This window comes from Candoia aspera, chromosome 1, assembly GCF_035149785.1.
Source record: "Candoia aspera isolate rCanAsp1 chromosome 1, rCanAsp1.hap2, whole genome shotgun sequence".
Lineage (NCBI taxonomy): Eukaryota > Metazoa > Chordata > Lepidosauria > Squamata > Boidae > Candoia > Candoia aspera.
Genome location: NC_086153.1, coordinates 97,688,121 through 97,704,680, shown reverse-complemented (window position 1 = coordinate 97,704,680; position 16,560 = coordinate 97,688,121). Strand labels below are relative to the sequence as shown.

General features: G+C 43.6%; 1 protein-coding gene across 1 annotated transcript in view; it reads left to right on the top strand.

Annotated features, from left to right (window-relative positions):
• The window catches only part of NKAIN2 (sodium/potassium transporting ATPase interacting 2), a 596,169-nt gene that overhangs the window by 453,870 nt on the left and 125,739 nt on the right, over nucleotides 1–16,560 (top strand). Inside the window, exon 4 of the mRNA XM_063310512.1 lies at nucleotides 2,294–2,494. Within this exon, the coding sequence (XP_063166582.1) occupies nucleotides 2,294–2,494 (201 nt within the window). The remainder of the gene's footprint in view (nucleotides 1–2,293; nucleotides 2,495–16,560) is intronic.

Here is a 16,560-nt window from a genome sequence, read left to right as displayed (position 1 = left end):
TCCTCAGTAGGCATTTTGGCTCATTCCTTCATGGGGACCTCAATAATATCTGAAAGTTTCCTAGCATAATCAGGTCCTGCCATGACATGTCTATGCAGTTTAAGTCTGACATTCCCTTGGCCATTCCAAAACATGACACATGTCAATTTGTCTAATGGACAGATGGCCTGATGTAGAGCAAAAATTCTGCTTACTTCATTGTTGGCAAGTAACCCAATACTGGGGCAACAAAATATCCCCAAACCATGACATTACCACCTTCATGCTTGACAGTTAATATGGGGATCTTATTATGGAATGTAATGGTTCAACTCCACCAGACATAGCAACATTCATGGAGTCCCAGTATTTCACTTTTGATTCATCTGTCAGTAGAACATTCCTCCAGAAGTTTGGCAAACCTGAGATGACCATCAGTGGTTGCTTTTGTGAGCAATGGCTTCCACCTTGCTACTTTTCCATGAATCCTATTTTCAACCACTGCTTTTTTGAAGGTGGAATTATGAACACTGACTTTAGCAAGGCAAGAGAGGGTCTGGGGTTCTGAGGCTCTTAGTACTAATATTCAATGCCAAAGATATGCAAACAGTCAGAATATCCAAAAGGAAGGGAATACTTCTTTTCACCAAATTATATCATTTGGATGTGTTAACTGGGGTTTAGCTATAATTCTTGCTTGATCACTCTAACATGAGAAGAGAATCATTTTTTTAAAGGGGAGGTTAACTTGGCATCAGTGTCTCAAAGAAGTTAATTCTTCCTGTAATGTAAACCTTATTGCTGACCTCTGCTGTGTTATTTTTTCACACAAAGAGAATATGAAGCAACATACATTTTTAGGAGATTCCATTTGCCTTGTGTGCTAATCTCCTTTAACAAATTATCTTTCATCAATAGTTGTAGGTATCACCAGGAATTGCCAATCATCGTGTTCAGAGGCAGTAAACAGAACTTGCACAAAGGTAGTACTTCTCTCAAAGTAGAACTGTTGGTTGAGTTGGGATTATAAATTCACCCAAAACATGGACATAGAATGAACATGCCCAACATGTTTCAATACTACCTGCTAAGATCTACATGTTATAGGCAACTGTTTCTCTAAGCATTCTTTGAAACACAGAAGTTAAACAGAAAACAAGCAGCTACTTAAGGAAAGGATTGGAGAGGGAGCTTTCTTGTTCCTGCAGATACGTTTAGACTCCATTTACCATTAGTCAGTGGTATGCACAGCCCACATGCGGATAATATAGGAGCTTTTTCTTTAAAGGCTATTAACACTCCAAAATAGAACATATGAGCAATAATGAAATAAAGCATTTTTAATATTTTGATAGCAGGCTTTTTGTCTTTTTTTTCAGTAATAAGCAGAGCTTAAGCTGTAACTGTACCATTTTTCAGTCTTCCCCAAGCTGGGTACCCTCCAGATAATTGGACCTCAACTCCCAGAATTCCCCAGTCAGCATAGCCCTAACTAAACATTATGGGAGTTGGTCTATACCAGTGTTTCTCAACCTTGGCAACTTTAAGCTGTCTGGGGACTTCTGGGAGTTGAAGTTCATACAGTTGCCGAGGTTGAGAAACACTGGTCAATACAGTATATCTCGAGGGCATCCAGATTATATATATATATATGTCCTAAAATGTGATCTGTAGAATTGGAAGCAACAATTGCTTGTTGGTAGTTGTGGTAAGTAAGAGCTGCTTCTTTTTCTTCCCTCTCTTTCCAAAACCAGTGGCCACTTGGAGGTGAGAGAGCTTGACCACTTTAAGTTTTCATTAGGTAACCACAGAGGTTTTGCCTTCTACTGTACTGAGGTCCTCCTCCTTAGTATCTTTTATTTCAAAATCTTCATTACTGTAGGTAGCATGATAAAAATTAATGGAACTGTAAGAACAATCTGTGGGAATGATTGGATTCTGAGAAGCCATTTCAAACAAAAGGTTTTGTTTTCTTGCTTGGCTGAACACTTGTGTGAGTTCCTTTTCACAGGTGGTTTCTTTAAGCTGATTGTGGGCTTCGGTTGGCAGGCTTCGTTGTCACTGGATACGCAGGAGACAGCCTCCTCTCTCTCTCTCTCTCTCTCTGGAAGCTGACTGAGATCATAACAACTGAAATGTTTATCACAGATTACAAGTCCAGTTGCAATTTTTAATTATAAAACTGAGTGGAGATCATTTTAAATAAGTGTTTTTTAAAACTCTTCTTTTCAAAGGGAAAATAAAGCCATCATTCTGTTAATCGGGCCGCAAACTGAACTTCAGCCCATGATTTATTGTCTTTTTCCATTGACAGGAAACAGATCTTATTCTGACCTTCAATATTTCAATGCACCGGTCTTGGTGGATGGAAAATGGGCCAGGCTGCACAGTGACATCTGTGACTCCAGCCCCAGATTGGGCCCCAGAAGACCATCGCTACATCACTGTGTCTGGGTGCGTTCTTGAATATCAATATATAGAAGTGGCCCACAGTTCTCTACAAATCTTTTTTGCAGTAAGTATCCCATTATCTCTTCTTTCATTGCCCTTTTTATGTGAGGTATCTCAGCCCAAGAGAGTACCAAAAATTGCAATACTCTTTTTAGGTATGTTTAGTTTGTAGCACTTACTTTCCTTCTGGAACCACATATCATTTTTAAAGCATGATCTTTAGAGGATACAAAATAATGCAGTGTTTTACAGAGCGTTTGCAAACTGTAGTTTTGGATGCAGGCATCAGAATTTCTAAGTATGTATTTTGAGCAGCAGTTATGGATAAATGCAAGCTGTAGTACTGAGCAAGCCATACGAAGCCACCATCCATTTATTAAAAACTGCAGAATTATGAAAAGTTCTGCAGTTTTGCTATCTGATGGAGCAACAAGACTTAGTAATTGGAATAGTGCCACAACTTTAGAATTAAACTACAGTACTTGGTTGTATTTATGTTTGTTCCAGTGTTTTCTTCTTTATCCAGAACTTTATTTATTCATTTTATTGATATGGTTTATTTATATGCTCAGTAGAAAAGCATTAATATATGAATACTTAAATTCATAAATAAATCAATGATTGTTTTAAAAAGTCAGTAAGGATTTCTCCTTGCAAGGTGGACTCCCTGGGGAAAAGCGAAATAATTGTAAAAATTGTGCCTTAGAAGTGAACAGATTATTAATTAATGCTTCATGAGTTCTCTAAAAACCAAGGGAAACTGAAACACATCAAATGAGCTTCTGTAAAGTCACTCTGCTTTCTATAGATTCATTATCCCAATTTTGATCTAGTGCAAGTTAACTTTTCTTTGCAGGTATCCAATGCAAATCTGCACAGGAACAGATATGGGAAAGCCTAAGCCCAATTTCATAATATTTTTGAATTTGAAACTGGAGTTTTAGTAGAAGGAAATACTCACATATCTCTCATATATACCCTAAAAAAAGCAGGCATCCTATTTTAACATTTAATTGTTCACCTGCTATAATAATAACAACTGTAAAAGCATTAAAGCACAACCATTTCACGTTTTGCAGAGCATACTTATGGAAGCAGAACTGTGATCTTAAATGAATCACATTTGCTGTTTATTCATTCAGTCGCTTCTGACTCTTCGTGACTTCATGGACCAGCCCATGCCAGAGCTTCCTGTCGGTCGTCAACACCCCCAGCTCCCCCAGGGACGAGTCCGTCACCTCTAGAATATCATCCATCCATCTTGCCCTTGGTCGGCCCCTCTTCCTTTTGCCCTCCACTCTCCCCAGCATCAGCATCTTCTCCAGGGTGTCCTGTCTTCTCATTATGTGGCCAAAGTATTTCAGTTTTGCCTTTAATATCATTCCCTCAAGTGAGCAGTCTGGCTTGATTTCCTGGAGGATGGACTGGTTTGATCTTCTTGCAGTCCAAGGCACTCAGAATTTTCCTCCAACACCACAGTTCCAAAGCATCTATCCTCCTTCTCTCAGCCTTCCTTATGGTCCAGCTCTCGCAACCATATGTTACTACGGGGAACACCATTGCTTTAACTATGCGGACCTTTGTTGTCAGTGTGATGTCTCTGCTCTGAACTATTTTATCGAGATTTGTCATTGCTCTTTTCCCAAGGATTAAGCTTCTTCTGATTTCCTGACTGCAGTCAGCATCTGCAGTAATCTTCGCACCTAGGAATACAAAGTCTTTCACTGCTTCTACATTTTCTCCCTCTATTTGCCAGTTATCAATCAAGCTGGTTGCCATAATCTTGGTTTTTTTGAGGTTTAGCTGCAAGCCAGCTTTTGCACTTTCTTCTTTCACCTTCATCATAAGGCTCCTCAGTTCCTCTTCGCTTTCAGCCATCAAAGTGGTATCATCTGCATATCTGAGATTGTTAATGTTTCTTCCAGCGATTTAAACTCCAGCCTTGGATTCCTCAAGCCCAGCATGTCGCATGATGTGTTCTGTGTACAAGTTGAATAGGTAGGGTGAGAGGATACAGCCCTGCCATACTCCTTTCCCAATCTTAAACCAGTCTGTTGTTCCGTGGTCTGTTCTTACTGTTGCTACTTGGTCGTTATACAGATTCCTCAGGAGGCATACAAGATGACTTGGTATCCCCATACCACTAAGAACTTGTCACAATTTGTTATGGTCCACACAGTCAAAGGCTTTAGAATAGTCAATAAAACAGAAATAGATGTTTTTCTGAAACTCCCTGGCTTTTTCCATTATCCAGCGGATATTGGCAATTTGGTCTCTAGTTCCTCTGCCTTTTCAAAACCCAGCTTGTACATCTGGCAATTCTCGCTCCATGAATTGCTGAAGTCTACCTTCCAGGATCTTGAGCATTACCTTACTGGCATGTGAAATGAGTGCCACTGTTCGATAGTTTGAACATTCTTTAGTGTTTCCCTTTTTTGGTATGGCAATATAAGTTGATTTTTTCCAGTCTGATGGCCATTCTTGTGTTTTCCAAATTTGCTGGCATATAGCATGCATTATCTTGACAGCATCATCTTGCATGATTTTGAACAGTTCAGCTGGGATGCCGTCATCTCCTGCTGCCTTGTTATTAACAATGCTTCTTAAGGCCCATTCAACCTCACTCTTCAGGATGTCTGGCTCTAGCTCACTGACCACACCGTCAAAGCTATCCCCGATATTGTTATCCTCCCTATACAGGTCTTCTGTATACTCTTGCCACATTTTCTTGATCTCTTCTTCTTCTGTTAGGTCCTTGCTATCTTTGTTTTTGATCATACCCATTTTTGCCTGGAATTTACCTCCGATGTTTCTAATTTTCTGGAAGAGGTCTCTTGTCCTTCGTATTCTATTGTCTTCTTCCACTTCCACACATTGCTTGTTTAAAAATAATTCCTTATCTCTTCTGGCTAACCTCTGGAATTTTGCATTTAATTGGGCATATCTCCCCCTATCACTGTTGCCTTTTGCTTTCCTTCTTTCTTGGGCTACTTCTAGTGTCTCAGCAGACAGCCATTTTGCCTTCTTGGTTTTCTCTTTCTTTGGGATGTATTTTGTTGCCGCCTCCTGAACAATGCTGCCAACTTCTGTCCAGAGTTTTTCCGGACCCTATCTACTAAGTCCAGTCCCTTAAATCGATTCTTCACCTCCACTGCATATTCCTTAGGAATATTAGTGAGCTCATATCTAGCTGATCTGTGGGTCTTCCCTAATGTCTTTAGTCTGATCCTAAATTGTGCAAGAAGTTCGTGATCAGAACTACAGTCAGCTCCAGGTCTTGTTTTTACCAACTGTATAGATGTCCGCCACCTTTGGCTAGAAAGGATGTAGTCAATTTGATTTCGGTGTTGTCCGTCTGGTGAAGTCCATGTATAAAGCCGTCTCTTAGGTTGTTGGAAGAGAGTGTTTGTTATGCAGAGTGAGTTGTCTTGGCAAAATTCTATCAGCCTATGTCCTGCTTCATTTTGTTCTCCCAGGCCATGCTTACCTGTAATTCCAGGTGTCATTTGACTGCCCACCTTAGCATTCCAGTCTCCCATGATGAAAATAACATCTCTTTTAGGTGTGTTGTCCAGTAGGTGCTGCAGATCCTCATAGAACTGCTCTACTTCAGCTTCTTCAGCCTCTGTGGTTGGGGCGTATATTTGGATCATTGTGATGTTAGATGGCTTGCCCTGAATTCGAATTGAGATCATTCTATCGTTTTTTGGATTGTATCCAAGCACTGCTTTAGCCACTTGACTATTAATTATGAAGGCTACTCCATTTCTTCTGTGATCCTCTTGTCCACAGTAGTAGATCTGGTGGTCATTTGATGTGAAGTGGCCCATTCCAGTCCATTTCAGATCGCTGATGCCCAAAATGTCTATCTTTAATCTTGACATCTCACCAATAACCACATCCAATTTGCCCTGGCTCATAGATCTTACATTCCAGGTTCCAATGACGTGTTGATCCTTAGAACATCGGATTCGCCGTTCACCACCAGCACCGTCAGCCGCTAACCGTCCTTTCGGCTTTGAGCTAGCTGCGTCATCACGTCTGGGGCTAGTTGAACTCATCCTCTGTTCCTCCCCAGTAGCATTTTGACCATCTTCCGACCTGGGGGTCTCATCTTCTGATGGTATACCGACATATCTCTGGTTGTACTGATCCATTTAGTTTTCACAGCAAGAATACTGGGGTGTGTTGCCATTACCTTCCCCAGGGATCGCATTGAGTCTGACCTTTCTGTCATGACCTTCCCGTCTTGGGTGGCCCTTCACAGTTTAGCTCATGGCATCATTGAGGTGCTCAAGCTCCAGCACCACGACAAGGTAACGATCCTTTGCTGAAGAAATTAATCACATATTTTTCCTGAAATCAAAGCAGTTAAATACTATTAAAAAGTATATTCCCATATTAAACAACCTTGTGAGTTGCCCCAAAGAAATCATATGTAACAGTGATTCTTGCAAAATAGAACATGATGTAACAGAAAAGAGGTATATTTGCATAAATACTTCCAAGGACTGGAGAACATATACTGTAGGTCAGTGAGGATAAGTCAGCAAATATTAAATCAAAACTCTGATTAAAAGGAATTAAATACAATATCATGTTACTACATTATAGATCTCTCTCTCTCTCTCTTTCATTCTCTCTCTCCAACACATAGACATAGAGCAAGAGGATGGCATACATAAATATTTCTCATACACCTGTGAAATATGTGTGAATTACACAAGTACATGAGCTGAATTTATAGCTAGAGCCTTTCCCCTTATGTTGAGACCTAATAGGATAGATAACCTTCATTGAATAGACACATTTACTTGACCCTTGCCACATGGCTGAAATATTCACACAATATTCGCATAACATTACTGTCATGATTGCCTATCCTAATATACTCAGACTCACAAGCAGGAGCTTAATAATATCTGGTTTATTGAAGAATAGCATGCATCAGCCAAAGCCTGCTGAATCACCGGCCATGAATCAGCCAGTTGAGCAGCCCAATCAGAAGCAGAACAGGGCAGGGTAGGAGGTTGTGGCAACTCAGGAATGGGCACGAAGTCCCGCCCAGAAACCACACGAAAAGGGGTGTGCCCCGTGCTCTGATGGACCGCATTGTTGTAAGCCACCTCAGCAAAAGGGAGCAAATCAACCCAATTGTCCTGTTGGTAGTTTATAAATACGCTTAAAAATTGTTCAAGGGTTGAATTTAAAACCTCCGTAGATCCGTCAGTCTCAGGACGCGAAGCAGTGGACAATGCCTGCTTGGTGCCAATCAATTTCAAAAATGATTTCCAAAATTGGGAAGTGAACTGTGTCCCACGGTCCGTGACCAAATGGGAGGGGCTACCGTGGAGCGGGTAGATATGTATTAGAAAAAGGCGTGCCAATTGTGGGACGGAAGGAATAGAAGCACATGGAATGAAATGGGCTTGCTTGGAAAAGTAATCCTTGACCACCCAAATTACTGTCTTCTTCTGGCTGGGAGGAAGGTCAACAATAAAATCCATAGAAATCTCCTCCCAAGGATGGGATGGGCTTGCCACTGGCTGCAGGAGCCCCTGCGGTTTACCCCCTTTTCGTTTTGACATGGCACAGACAGGACAGGAAGCGACATAGTCTTTCACATCGCGCCTCAGAGTGGGCCACCAAAACTGGCGCCGAACCAGGTGCAATGTTTTCACAAACCCAAAGTGCCCAGCAACCTTATCATCGTGAGAATGGGTTAAGATTTCAGCCCACAACTGTTCAGGCACATAGAGGTGGTTTTGCCTCCAAGCTAAACCATTGTCTCTGTTCGCCTGCAAACAAGTATCAGATTTCAGTGTCTGGAGAAACTGTTGTTGCAATTGAGAGGGAATCTGCATCCTCCTCCCTGCCAGCGAAACCGGGGTCGGAGGCAGCTGCGCATGGGTTTGGCTGCGAGTTACAGCCTGCAGCCCCAGCTGTGGCTCCGTCCACACAGTACCCACAATCTCAGTCGCATGGACCGAATCTTGGGGTAACCGTGAGAGAGCATCAGCAAGGAAGTTCTTACCCAGAATAAACTTCAGCTGGAAATCGAGACGACTAAAAAATTGAGCCCAGCGAATCTGTTTAGGACTGAGTCTCTGGGGGGGTGCAGAGCGCTTCTAACTTTTTATGGTCAGTCCAAACTTCAAAAGGGCATTTAGCCCCCTCTAAGAGGTGGCGCCATGCTTCTAAAGCTGCCTTAACTGCAAAAGCCTCCTTCTCCCAAACATGCCACCGCCGTTCGGTCTCAGAAAACTTCCTGGACAAATAAGCACAAGGCTTCAAGTGATTGTCAGAATCTTTTTGCAGCAAGAGCGCCCCAATTGAAAAATCAGAAGCATCTACTTGAACCACAAAGCGTCGAGTGGGATCAGGGTGCTGCAAAATGGGTTCAGCAGTGAAAAGGATTTTAAGTTTTTCGAAAGCTGCCTGGCATTCAGGTGTCCAGTTGAGCACTGCCCCCAGGTTCTTCACCTTGCGTGTGTCTCCCAACCCCTTGGTACGTAGTAAATCAGTAAGGGGCAAGGCAATTTCAGCGAACCCCTGGATAAACTGGCGGTAATAATTGCTCAATCCGAGAAAACTTTGTAGTTGCCTCCAGGTACGTGGGCGTTCCCACCCCAAGTTCGCTTGAATTTTAATGGGGTCCATCTCAATGCCCTTGTCAGATATCCTATACCCCAGATAGTCTAGTCAAGTCAAGTTTTGTGAAACTCACATTTAGAAAGTTTGGCATAAAGTTTGGCACTCCTCAGCTTGCTAAGCACCTGCCTAATGAGGCGTTCGTGCTCCTCCTCAGTCTCTGTGTAAATCAAAACATCATCTAGATACACCAGTACCCCTTGAAACAAATGGTCATGTAACACTTCATTAATCAGTTGCATAAACACCCCGGGTGCTCCCGCCAACCCAAAAGGTAGGACTTTGTACTGGAAAGAACCCAATGGACAATTAAAAGCAGTCTTCCACTCATCCCCCTCTCGTATGCGGATGCAGAAATAGGCTTCCCGCAAATCCAGCTTGGAGAAAATTTTGCCCTTTGACAAATGGGCTAACATGTCTTTTATTAGCGGCAAAGGGTACTTGTTTGATATTGAGACGGCATTTAACCCCTGGTAGTCTGTACAGAGTCCTAGCTTGCCATCCTTTTTGTCATGGAACAGCACGGGGGCTCCAACTGGAGAATTCGCTGGTTCGATAAACCCCCTGGCTAAGTTTTTATCAACAAAGTCCCGCAGTGCCTCAAGCTCTTTTTGAGTCATTGCATAAATCTTCGGCTTGGGCAGTTGAGCATTGGGGACCAACTCTATCGCACAGTCAGTTTTTCGATGAGGAGGGAGTTGGTCCGCTTCCATCTCCCCAAACACATCAGCAAACTCCTGGTATCTATCCGGTAAGCCCTCCAGAGGTATCACACTGAAACGTGGGGTTGCCGCCGCAGCCCTCCCCACTGCAGCACAAGGAACTTGGTCCGCTGTAGGGGCTTGGTAAAAGCCATCTGGAAAAGTCGGAGTCCTGTGTTCCCAGTTTATGTAGGGGTTTCTTTGGACCAGCCAGGGAATCCCTAGGATGACCAAGGGATGACCAACAGGTACCACTACAAACTTTAACCCCTCACGGTGGCTACCTAATTGCAACGCCACCGTTCCTGTGAAATGGGTCACTGCCCCCCCCCCCACTGTTGAACCATCCAGTTGGGTGAAAACCATGGGCTGCTGAAGGGGGAAGCTGGGTAGGTCCAAAGCAGCAACCACGTCTGGGTGCATTAAGCACCGTGAACACCCCAAGTCAATCAACGCCCAAACCTCAACAGTCTTTGTGCGGAGCCCAGCTTTACCTTCACATTCAGAGTGGGACAGTTAGTACTCACCAAAACATCTTCGCGCCCGTCCTCCTCCTGCCCACAGGCGCTTTTCAGAGCAGGTGGCTGGCGTTTCCCGCCGGCTCTTTAGGATCGCTTTCCTCCTCTCCGCCAAAGTACGGTACCTCATCAACTTCAGTCTCCCCCTTGGCCACCGTCATTCTCCTGGTCAGCGATGGTGATTTGCCCGCCGCTTTTCCAGACCAATCCACTGCCTTGGCTTTGGGGCAAGCAGCCGCCCTGTGGCCCTCCTTCCTGCACCAGAGGCACTGCCCTTTGGCATAATGCTGCTCCCTCTCCTCCTCCCAGGCTCGATACCCTGGCTTCACAGCCGCTGCAGCGGTTCGGGGTCCCTTGACGATCACCGCTTGCCTTGCCGCCCTCTTGGTCTGCAAGAAGGTCTCTTGGGCATGTTCAGCCTTCCCGGCCAGCTGTATCCATCCATACAGGGTGTCTGGGTCGTCTCTGCCCAACGCCCACCTCAGGACCTCCGTATTTAGACCCTCTTTGAATCGCTCTATTAAGGTAGACTGGGACCGGTCATCAACATTCCCAGCCAAAGCCTTAAGCTCCAGGGCATAGTCTGCTACCGACCATTGCCCCTGGCTGAGATCCTTTAAAGCCCTTTTTGCTCTTTCTTTGGCTAATGGGTCTACAAAGTGCAACTTCAATGCCCACAGGAATTCTTCAAACTCATCAAGCTCAGGAGCTTCAGCCTCAACTGAACATACCAGTCAGCTGCCCGCCCCTTCAACTTGTTGGCAATGGCATTTATCTTGGCCCTTTCAGAACGGAAATATGGTCCGAATTCATCCATATAATTCCTTGCATTTGTGAGGAAAAAAGACAACTTAGTTGGATCCCCGTCAAATTTGACTGCAAAGTCATTCACTCCCGCTCCGGGTGGGCCCTGTTCAACATCTGGTTGGCCGGTCGTGCCCCTGATTGCTGGGGATCTCCATTCTCAAGGGGGGGATTCTGAGAGACGAACTCTATGAGGTCTTGGCTCAGCCCTGTGCCATCTCCTGCCTCTCTCCAGTGGTGGTGCCGCCGAGGGGGGGGGAAGGGGACGAGTACCTTGCGCTTGATTCCCCTTTGCTCCTCACCTGGGGCCCCCATGCCATTGACAATGTCTTAAACATATACTCCATCGACTCCAATTTTGCCTCCACTACCCTTAGCCTTTCAGGGGGTTGGGAGTCCTCCTTCCCTCGTCCGTCCTGCTGCTTCCCCTCCGTCCTTACGACGATTGGGGATAACAGGTACCGCTGCTTCCAGGATGTCCTGGACATCCCTGGTAGGGGTCCCTGCGCCTCATCCCAGGTGATCAGCTCACCTGGTGACTCTCTGGTGGTTTTAGGTGCTCTTCCTTCTCCAACCTCCTCTTCCTCCAGGCTGGAACTCGAACCCTCCTGTACCCCTGATGGTTCTGGAGTAGGGTTCCTCTCTGTTCTCCTAACCGTGGAATCGGGCACCCCGTCGCTTGCTTCCTCGCTTCCACTGGTCTTGGGTTTGGGTTCGGTCATCGCTAGCTCTACTCCCTCACAAGATCAAATCTGGAAAGGGGCTAATGGTAAAACTTTGTGATTCTCAGCTTTATGTAATGATTGCCTATCCTAATATACTCAGACTCACAAGCAGGAGCTTAATAATATCTGGTTTATTAAAGAATAGCATGCAAATACAAAGAAAGCTGAGAATGAGCAAAAGTGCGCCAAATACAAACTAAAAACCCTCGGTGCAAACGTAATCCCTCCCCTCGCCCAACTGTTTCAAATTCCCCACCCCAGGTGCTGGTAACAAGTTCTGCTGATCTCCTGGGAAGAAAACCTTGAACACACCAGATAACCCAAACACATTCCATTCAACTGAATACAGATAACAAACACAGTAGGAGTCCTCACAGCCCCTCCCAACCAGAACACACATCAGCAACTTGACATGCGAAACATTACGATGTACCATGCACACTGAAACGGTGAACATGACAATTACTTAATTTTTGAGGGATTGTTCCTCAAGTTATAAAACCAGAGCCCTTGTTTTATAAGTTGCATCCATAAAAAATATAGTAAGTTTTATTAATGAGCCATGCAGAACTGATTTCCACATGGAGTGGCAATGGGTTCATAAAGTTTCAGGTAGAAGTCCTTCCCAGTCTTACCTGAAGATGCCAGAAATCCAACCTGGGATTTTACCTATAAGAGATACCTGGTTTATTCATTTCATCCTCTGTAGGCAGGGTTTGTAGAGAGCCACAGGGATAACCTTGGAAAAACCATGCAGCAAGAATTACAAAAACATGCTTTAAGCCCAGAAAATGAGGAAAGTAAAACAACAACAACAACCCTCAAATTGGCTCTGCCCTAATTCCCAGGGTTATAAGAGGAAGGGAAGGGACTTCACAGTCAAGCCTTCAAGATTCTGTTTCTATAGCCTGTATTAATAATGTCCAGTTCTAGTCTAACTACCTGACTTGGACTGTCTCCATGGGCTGACAGAGCTATTGATCACAGCTGGAATTGATATTACTTATTGGTCAGGTATAACTAAATATCCAAAACAAGTATTCCTACTTTTCACATTTTAAAATAAATTAACAAACTTTGGAACCAGTGGCAGCTCATATCTCACTCTTTCCATCTAAGATACTTATCTATACTAAATAAGAATACAGACATTAAGAACATATTAAGAATATATTAAGTATATAATGTAAAACATGAGTATCTAAAATTACCACTATATTATATATATAAAAAGAAAATTTAAATGGTTTACTATTACATGCAATACATTACAGAAATTAGCCCGTCAGGGTCTGACAGATCTTCATTGCTGCAGCACAGAACCTTGCTACCTGCACTGTGACGATAGAGTTTTTGTCTATAAGCAGAAACTGAGTGTAGTCAGAATCTGTACAACCGAGGTATTTACTAATCAGAGGTATGATGAGTTTGGTATGAATGTCTTTATAAAAAATGCAATGCAGAAGAACATGGTCTATAGTTTCCACCTCTATCTAGTAGTATCTAATGTAGTGCTCTTTATATTTCCATAATTGCAATTCTTGATTTTATCTGGTTCTGTCTACCAATGGGAGATAATTGCAATAATTGTTTGTTTTTTTCCTAAATAATTCCAAATATCTTTCCAAAAAATACAAAAATCTCCTTCGTGCATCCCTCCCTCCCTTGCTCTGGTTCTCCCATTGGGACTTCTTGGTAAAGGCCTAATAGCAATAGACTTCTAATCACCCTCATGATTAGAGCCTCATGTGGCGCAGAGTGGTAGGCGGCAGTATTGCAACCAAAACTCTCCCCACGACCTGAGTTCGATCCCAACAGAAGCTGGATTCTCAAGTAGCCGGCTCAGGTAGACTCAGCCTTCCATCCTTCTGAGGTTGGTAAAATGAGTACCCAGCTTGCTGGGGAAGGTGACGGCTGGGGAAGGCAATGGCAAACCACCCCGCTCTATAGTCTGCCAAGAAGACGTTGCGAAAGCAGTGTCCCCCCATAGGGTCAGACATGACTTGGTGCTTGCACAGGGGACCTTTCACCTTCACCATCTAATCACCCAAGACTGCATGGGCAGTGTTTGATTCCTCTGAAGTAATCACTGCCTTGCACAGTGTTCTGGAGCTCATTTTGGCCTCAATGAATGCTGTGGCAAGGGTATGCTCTGCCATGAGCTCTGCCACCTGTGAATTGGACCTACAGTATGCCCCTCCTGGTTGCTTCACAGGGCAAGGTGGTATGAGCTCCTGGATCAGAGAAGTAGTCAGCTGCACCCAGAAGGAACTGGTGGTGTGGCTCCTTTTTAAGAAGCCTTCTCTGAACCCAGTTGCTTTAGTCCACTATCTCCAAGATGTGGCTCTAAGTTACAGAGAGCCCTAGAAAAAGGGGATCATGTGGACCCTTTTCAGTCATGGTTCAGGGCTGGAGATGGGACAAAAAAGACATTGATGCTCTGGTAGATGACTTTTCTTGGATCTTAAATGGGAGAACGTACCCTCCTAGTCCTTTTAGATCTTTTCCAAATCATCAATTATGGTATCCTGCAATCCATGAGTGATGGAAGTCAGAGGCATTGTTCTGCAGTGGTTCGGCTCTTCCTAACGGTGCAGTTCCAATTAGAGCTGGTGGAGATGAGAGATTGGACAGGTGAGCGCTCCCTTGCAGTGTACCTTGGGATTTGGTTTGCTCTTACCTGCTGTTTAAAATACCTACATGAAACCATCAGAAAAGGTCATCTGTTGGTGTGGGGTGAAGTGTCATCAACATGTAGATAATACACAACTGTATGTCTCCATTCCAGACCAGGCTAGAGATTCAGTGGAACTCTTGATCCAGTGTCTGCAGCCTAGATGGACCTGGATGGGACAAAACAATCCTGAGGTTGATTCTAGTAATATGGAATTACTATTTGTTTAGAAACCATCTGGTTCTCTATCATCTGTAATTTTAACCATGAATGGGGTGGCACTCCTACGAAAGAGCAGGTCTGCAACTTGGGAATTCTCCTGGACTCACAACTACAGCCAGATGCACAGGGGAGGCTGTGGCTAGGGGAGCATTTGCCAAGCTTTAGCTAATATACCAGTCATAGTCATATCTGGAGAAGGAACCAGTTACTGCCCTATCTGGTGCAGGGACTTACATGTTATCATCACCTCATCAATTTGCTTTTCATGGGGCTGTCTTTGAAGACCATCCAGGAGCTGCAGTTGGTGCTGAATGCAGTGGACTGCATGTGGGCTGGTGAGAGTCACTACAGTCATATAACAGCTGTGTTGTGGATGCTGCATTGTGGATGATGCAGTGGTTTCCAGTAGGCTTGTGAGTACAATTCAAGGTGCTGTTTTAAAGTCTTACATGAGTTGGCTCCTAGGACCACCTTCTCCAGGCAGAACCCGCCTATTCAACACAATTATTCCAGGTGGGAAATCTTAGGGAACTCCACAGCCATGACATGGGGGGGTGTCTGAAGGCAGTGTTTTACTGTGCTGCACTCCACCTTATGGAACAGCCTCCTCTCAGAGATTTTGGTTTCACCTACCTTGCATCATTTAGAAGGGCTCTTCTGCCAGGCATTTCACATCTAATGGTTATGAAATTATATAGCACCATGGTTCTTATTTCTGTATGTATAGCTGCTTTTATGTATAGATATTATATGATTGTAAACCACTGAGAAATTGCTCAAAGTTGGTGGTAAGTAAGTAAGTAGATGGGGTTATCAGCTCTGCCAGTATTCAGCTTAGCTACACTATAAATATGCATACCATGCAGGGAAAAAAATCTGCATTTTTTTCTTTCTAATCTCCATTTATGAAAGAGAATTTGCTGTTAAAATTGACTACAAAGAAGAGAAATTCTCAGGAGTGGAGTTGCACTTAGTTAATTATGAAGTGGCTGTCTGGATAGCTTGTCTGTTACTGTTCTATCCTCTCTTCAGTGGTCTGAAGCTGTCCTGACATTCAGTGCTTCAGTTTAATCCCAGAGGGGAATATCACAAATATCATATCCTCTCTTGGTGCTTTTTCAGCTTGGACAGCCCAGAAGCTTCAGAAAGATGGTAACAGAAAACAGCTACTGTATGCTAGCAGTAGCACCCTTCACACCTCTAGCTATATTAAGTAATCTTGTAAACCCTACCTAGATAAATTCAGAAGAAACGCTCAAGCCTAGAAAAAGAGATGCTTCTCTCAAGGGGGCAGGAGGGGTGAGAACATTTTGAGAAACCAAGAGGCAGATTACAGCAAAGCTTCAGAAAATGCAGGCTGACAACCTAGCAACTAGTTTTGAAGAAGTCCTCAGTTCCATGTGATTGCAAACCTATTCTAAGCTCCATTGTCTGACCTTGTTATTAAAGAGAGAGAAGAAGAGAGTTTTTCTACCAGGGATACAAACAAATGTTGCCCTTAGAAGTTGAAGCAAATTAAAGCCTTCATGTGAGCATCACTATTCATGTAAATAAGGTTATTTAATTTAAATAATTTCTCACATTCTATTTTCAGTACTAATTCCTCATGTTTTGTTGCTGTTCAGTAGCTGTATTTTATTTTTAACATAGCGCTTTAATGTGCCTCCTTCCGTATAGAACTATATAAAGCAAATCTGGACTCCTCAGATATTACTCCTTGTGAGTCATAGGAAACTTTGATGTCTGATGCAAGAAGAGAGGAATGTGCAATAAGATTTTTTTTAAAAAAAAAAATCCTTATATTAAACTACTTATAATGGTGTTCGTGGAAACGT